This window comes from Triticum dicoccoides, chromosome 4A (genome assembly GCF_002162155.2).
Source record: "Triticum dicoccoides isolate Atlit2015 ecotype Zavitan chromosome 4A, WEW_v2.0, whole genome shotgun sequence".
Lineage (NCBI taxonomy): Eukaryota > Viridiplantae > Streptophyta > Magnoliopsida > Poales > Poaceae > Triticum > Triticum dicoccoides.
Genome location: NC_041386.1, coordinates 644205520 through 644211353, shown reverse-complemented (window position 1 = coordinate 644211353; position 5834 = coordinate 644205520). Strand labels below are relative to the sequence as shown.

The window sequence follows — 5834 nt, the reverse complement described above, 5'->3', positions numbered from 1 at the left end:
TGTATGTATGTCTTTCTTTAATAAAGTTATTGTCGGGGCTTCCTCTACAGTTTTCAGTTTGATAAAGAAGTAACTTCTAGAGTGTTTTGTGTGTTTGAGTCTTTCCGAGTTAATATATTAGTGAATTTTTGGTGACAAGAACATATGTTGACAGTAGCTGAATCCTCATATTCAAAACTACAAATAAAATACATTTTCTTTCATCTATGTTTATGCGTTGGAAGTCATCAACAACTTGACCTTTGAAGTCATAGCTGCCAGATACTCTAGCAAGCGTGTACATATGTATTATTCCTTACAAAACCATTTAGGAATAGCCACCATGTTTAATTTCTTTGCAGCCTTGGGAAGTTGTCCTTGAACCACATGTTAAATTGATTGATCTTTAGCACTTGAACCAGTTTCACAAGAAAACAAGACATGTTCACAGTACGTTATCTTTTGCACCTGTAGTGCGTGTATGGGTTTTGTTGAATTGTATATGTGGATTGCCTAGCCCTTTCCATTAGTTTGGACTTTTGGTTGCGTTGGCTAGTGTATGAAGCTTAACATGGTATCAGGCCTAAGGTCTTGAGTTCAAGTCCCAGCTTTCTTAATTTATTGACAAAATGCTGCTGCCCCCCTCTGTGTCCACGTATAGGCCTCTTGAGCCATACCTCGCGTCTATTCACGTGTTGACTTTCCGCGTCACATGTGAGAGGGGGTGTTGAAGTGTATATGTGGATTGACTAGCCGCCCTTTCCATCAGTTCGGACTTTTGGTTGCGTTGGCTATTGCATGAAGCTTAACATGGTATCTATTCACGTGTTGACTTCCCAAGTCACGCGTGAGAGGGGGTATTGAAGTGTATATGTGGATTGCCAAGCCCTTTCCATCACTTCGGAATTTTGGTTGTGTTGGCTAGTGCATGAAGCTTGTTAGGTTTCACCATGTAGCCTATCTACTCTAGGGTCATCCAGTGAGTACCACTAAATTCTAAATACCTTATTGCAATATTTAAAATGACATACAATTCTCAGTTTCAATATTAAATTGCAGCCTCCAAGAGCCTAAACTGTTAGGAACTTTTCATTTTTTCATGATAACAGGAATGGTATGTTAGAGTTAAAATAAAGATGATACTTCTTTGAATGTGAAATTTGCCTGTCTCAGCTCTCCTGAAGTTCTTGTGAGAAAACATAGAGCTTGTGTTTCAATATATTAAAAAGATAGAAAAGGTTAACAAGCCAAAAGAAAGGCCAAGGGCCAAAGCCAAACAACAGGGGGCGCTACAGCTCTTCTGAAACTCTTATAAGCTTTCATTGAAAGCTGGGTATTTATTGTCATAATTGCAACTGACTTTTCTTAAATGCAATCAGAAAATTAGTCACTGTTCTATGGTTTGGATGCATACATTGCGTGGTGAAATCACTATACCAAAATAACTGGGTAATATACCACAGGTTCTGCCAACCTGCGTTATCTTGAGCAAATCTCTTGACAGGAATCAGAGGGCTGAAAGGGAGGCTGCTGCTGCTGCACTATCAGAATTTATTCGCCACAGGTAATTAATACCATTCCTCTTCATATAAGTCCTAAGATGTTCACTGTACCTCCAGAAAATGAAGGGAGAATCAAAGTGATTAGTTTATGGTTGCTTAGACAGAATCGGAGTTCAATCTCCCATGGGATTAGTTTCTGAATGGTTAGCAGCGGTTACCACTTACCACTTAGAGGTCCTCACTACTAAGGCCAGCACCAACTGGTATATTGGTCTGTTTTAAAATAATAAAATAGCAGTAGTTCAAGAAGTGCAAATTGCAGAAGTTTGAGAAAGCACTAACTGGAAAGTCTGGTGTTTCCTTGAAAACATGAAAGAGCCTGACTATGCATACAATTTTACAACAAGACATCCACCATAGTCAATACATATTCTCAAGGAAATCATGCCTGTCACTAAAAAGTGTTTAAATAGTATTTCATGCATTATGTATGCTGTAAATTTGTTGTAGTATTGTTGGCAAATATGTTCATGATTTTTACTGTGGTTTACAGGTACAACTCACGCGTATATTTCACTATTATTCCTTGCACAATTGAACTTGCCAATAACCTAATCCAGTTCTTTTTTGTTCTGCAGTGAAAAAGAACCTGCATTGCTTGAACAAATGGTTGAGGAATTGTGTCAACATGTAACCGACGACTCACCGACTGTCAGGAGTCTCTGCTTGCGAGGACTTGTACAGGTCATCAATCTAAACAGAGCAACTTCTAAGGATACATGTCTCATTGTTTGGCAATTGACTAACATAGATTGTGTGGCCACCTCTGTCAGATACCCGAGAGCCACATACTTAATTACATCCAGCAAGTCCTAGGAGTAATATTAGCATTACTTGAAGATGCCACCGAATCTGTTCAACTCACTGCTGTCCAGTGCCTGTTAACCGTGAGTTCTATAACTTGTTACACGATACAGATCTCCTTAAATGCCACTTATATTTAATTTGACAGAACATACAAACATCACACACTGCTTCCAGGTTCTTAATGTGTCAGAACAAGATGCAGTGGACCCCATTTTAATAAGTCTCTTAGTAAGGCTAAGGAATCTCCAGGTAACCATTTGGAACAAGCTTACCTTCATGTACTACCATTTTTAGTGACATGATGTGGGCATTTGTTTAAATTTATGATGGTTACTACTTACTATGAACCTGTTAAATTCATCGCAATATCAGTTATAAGTTAACAGATATTTTATCTATTGGTTGATGATAAAAACATCATGTGGAATCTATTGTGCACATGGAATCTAGAACAAGTATAATGTCTGCACAAAATGTGAATGCCTCTATGATCAAAAGAAACTTGACATCTTATGTGCCACTTGGGAACCTGCTTATGTCTCTTTTGGTGCTTTCCTGTTATCTTACGAGGTTGTTTTAGATCCATCTCCCTTTTCACTCAGGTGGCCTGTTTCTGTATTTTATTATATGATGACTGTAAACAACCTAGGGCCGTGACCTATTGTGTAACTTATCTGCTACAGATCTCCATGAATACAAAAATGAGGTCCAATGCCTTTGCAGCTTATGGTGCTCTAAGTGCCTATGGTGCTGGTTCACAGCATCATGCTTTTCTTGAGCAGGTAACACCCATTGCTTTAACAGTACATCTAGCAGGGAGCTGTTATCATGAAGGCCTTCTTATAGGATGCTGTTGTAGTGGTCATAGGAAGTGACATTGTCAACTTATGGGTTGTTAAGGCAATTGTAAGGATCTTTTCCCTTGTGCTTCTCAAGCTACCAATTTCTTTGCTGCCTGCTGCAGATACATGCCACTCTTCCGCGTTTGATCCTCCATCTTCATGATAATGACCTTAGCGTTCGCCTTGCCTGTCGGGTATGCAGTCGTTGCTTTGTTTTCCCTTACTAAGCATTTCCTTTAACTTGCATACCTTGATATTTGTGATTTTTTTTTTGAAACAGAACACATTCCAGCTCCTAGCGCCTTTGATGGAAGTAGATGGCTTGTCTTCACTCCTTAACAAGCAATATTTCACATCTGATCGGCGGTTTGTGTTGAACCTTCCTAGCTATTTCTGTTTTGTTTTTCATTTTATTTAGAAGTGACATTTTTAATATGGTGTGCCCTCAGATCTGATTACGAGGACTTCATTAGGGACTTAACAAGACAACTTTGTCGACTATCTCCCGTCAGAGTTGACAGCTACCTAGAATCTGCTATCCAGGTACCCTTTTCTTCTAGAGCATGCAGGAGAGCTTCATGTAGAGAGGGAGGGAGGGAGGGAGCCTTTTGTTTGTTTGTTTCAACCAGCATGATGACCAAGCTATGTGATCAATATAGCATCCTGAGTTCCTGACACATCTTTTTTCTTGATTTAGGCATTTGATGCACCTTGGCCGGTCATTCAAGCAAATGCAGTTTGCTTGGTTAGTTGCATGCTATCCTTTTTGGATGATCAACGCTTCCTTGCTCCTTACTTCTCCCAGGTATCTACACTCCATTTTGGTACTTTACTTATTATAAACATATCACGGGGAGCTGCTAACAGTCTTTAACACTTATTGTGTCAAGGTGTTCGCTATGTTGGTTGGCAGAATCAGCCAATCACCAGAGGCCGTTGTTCGAGCAGCAGCATCTTCTGCATTGGGCCTCCTGATAAAGAGGTCTAACATGCTCAAGTCATTGAGTTCACGGTTTGATCGAACAGATCCGTCACAGAGTTCTCAACATGGAGAGCCTCACGCTAAAACATCGTCTGAGCTTCAAGAAGAGGCTGCAGCAAAGCCAAATGGCGCGCAAGGAGAGCAATAGAAGTAATTGAAGCTGATCTCTCTTGGATGTAAATCTGTTGTACATGTACAGAGTTTAATGTTCATGCTGCCTGCCTGTACATTTTGTGCCTCCTTCAACAATAGAGCATAGAGAGATAATTCTGTAGCCATGTCCATAGGTTTTTAGTGCGACTGTACAGCATACTGCTGTGGCAGAATTCGCTGTGTTCTGCAAGCATGTACTCCGTATTATAATGAAGATACGCCTTGTAAGAATTCCTTGTGGAAATGTGGAAGCTGTTTTTTTTTTCGCTGAATAAATGTGGAAGCTGGATTTGCCGTCTATCCAGAATTCTTCAGTGCTGCAAGTTCACTTTATTCCAAAAAAAAGTTCACTTTTAAGCTTGATGCATTTTAAAGCTTTATCAGTCGGTAGGTAGCTCGGATCTTCTACTCCATTCGTATCTACCTAAACTGTTACTGGGGATCAATGGTGAGACTCCCTTTGTTGTAACTATTGTCAGAGTTGAAATATTTTCCTGTGAAGATTCTGTATGCCAAGGCATGCGCTCCATCCACCAGAATCAGATGATGCTCTCAAATTGACGGTTTGCGCCCTCCACTATTCACCAAGCTGATTTGCTCATGGTAGGGTAGGCTGATCTGACCAGCATGCATATTTATAACTCCGGACGAGTCCCTGGTTGAGAAAGTCAAGTTAGATTCGGTGCAAACAAAGCACAGCGCCATGATTTTGTAAAACAAACGAAGGAAGGGCATGGGCATGGCAATCTTTGCAAGTGCTGTGCTTTCTCGGTCTTTTCCGCACTCACGCCACACATGCCAATTTGCAATATACTAGTCCTACTACTGTAGTGGAGCATCCACACCGAATGGGCCATCGAGTCACCCATTCACACTTGACGACGACCTGACCGAGACCAGCAGGTCGTGACCTTCATTTATTAGCTTGTAGATTCATTTGTTTTGATATGGTGATGTTATTCATAGTATGAGTAACATGTTACTCGATTCATCTTTCTCTCATTAAATCATTGCCACATAAGCAAATTTGCTGAGTTGGACCTTATATTACTGCTAAAGTTACTCCCACTGTGGATAGTCTTATATGTATGACACTAGTCTAAGTTATTCTCCCCCTCCCCTTTATGACTAGCCTTATAGAGGGTACCAAACTTGCCAAAGACTAGTCATAGTGGAGAGTAACTTACGCGCTATCTTAGGCTATGTTACTATCTTCATACTGGGTAGTAACATATGTGTGGTGTCAGCATTTTGCGGTTTGCACGGATCTCTTTGTCGGCGGGTATAGTGGACGTCGGGGCGGCGACTCCGGGTAGTTTCTGTTTGTGCGCCGAGATGGCGATCTCGGGAACAATGCGAGTGGCAGCTCTATGAGGTGGGGCTCTTTCTCGACATTGGTTGGGTGGCATCCTTGTCCCGCTTGGGCAGTGGGGGTGTCGGCTCGGTCGATGCGCCCCAGAGGGGGCGGTCTGACTTTATGTCGGGGTGGCGGCCCCGGATGTGGTGCGG

General features: G+C 41.3%; 1 protein-coding gene across 1 annotated transcript in view; it reads left to right on the top strand.

Moving 5' to 3' along the window:
• Nucleotides 1–4625, top strand: part of LOC119287650 (protein SHOOT GRAVITROPISM 6-like) — a 21081-nt gene extending 16456 nt beyond the window's left edge. The window contains exons 42-51 of the mRNA XM_037567231.1: nucleotides 1443–1543; nucleotides 2120–2225; nucleotides 2315–2428; nucleotides 2523–2597; nucleotides 3032–3130; nucleotides 3313–3384; nucleotides 3471–3556; nucleotides 3640–3733; nucleotides 3888–3995; nucleotides 4081–4625. Coding sequence (XP_037423128.1) covers nucleotides 1443–1543; nucleotides 2120–2225; nucleotides 2315–2428; nucleotides 2523–2597; nucleotides 3032–3130; nucleotides 3313–3384; nucleotides 3471–3556; nucleotides 3640–3733; nucleotides 3888–3995; nucleotides 4081–4320 — 1095 coding nt within the window. The 3' untranslated portion in view covers nucleotides 4321–4625. The remainder of the gene's footprint in view (nucleotides 1–1442; nucleotides 1544–2119; nucleotides 2226–2314; nucleotides 2429–2522; nucleotides 2598–3031; nucleotides 3131–3312; nucleotides 3385–3470; nucleotides 3557–3639; nucleotides 3734–3887; nucleotides 3996–4080) is intronic.
• The last annotated feature ends 1209 nt before the right edge of the window (nucleotides 4626–5834 follow it).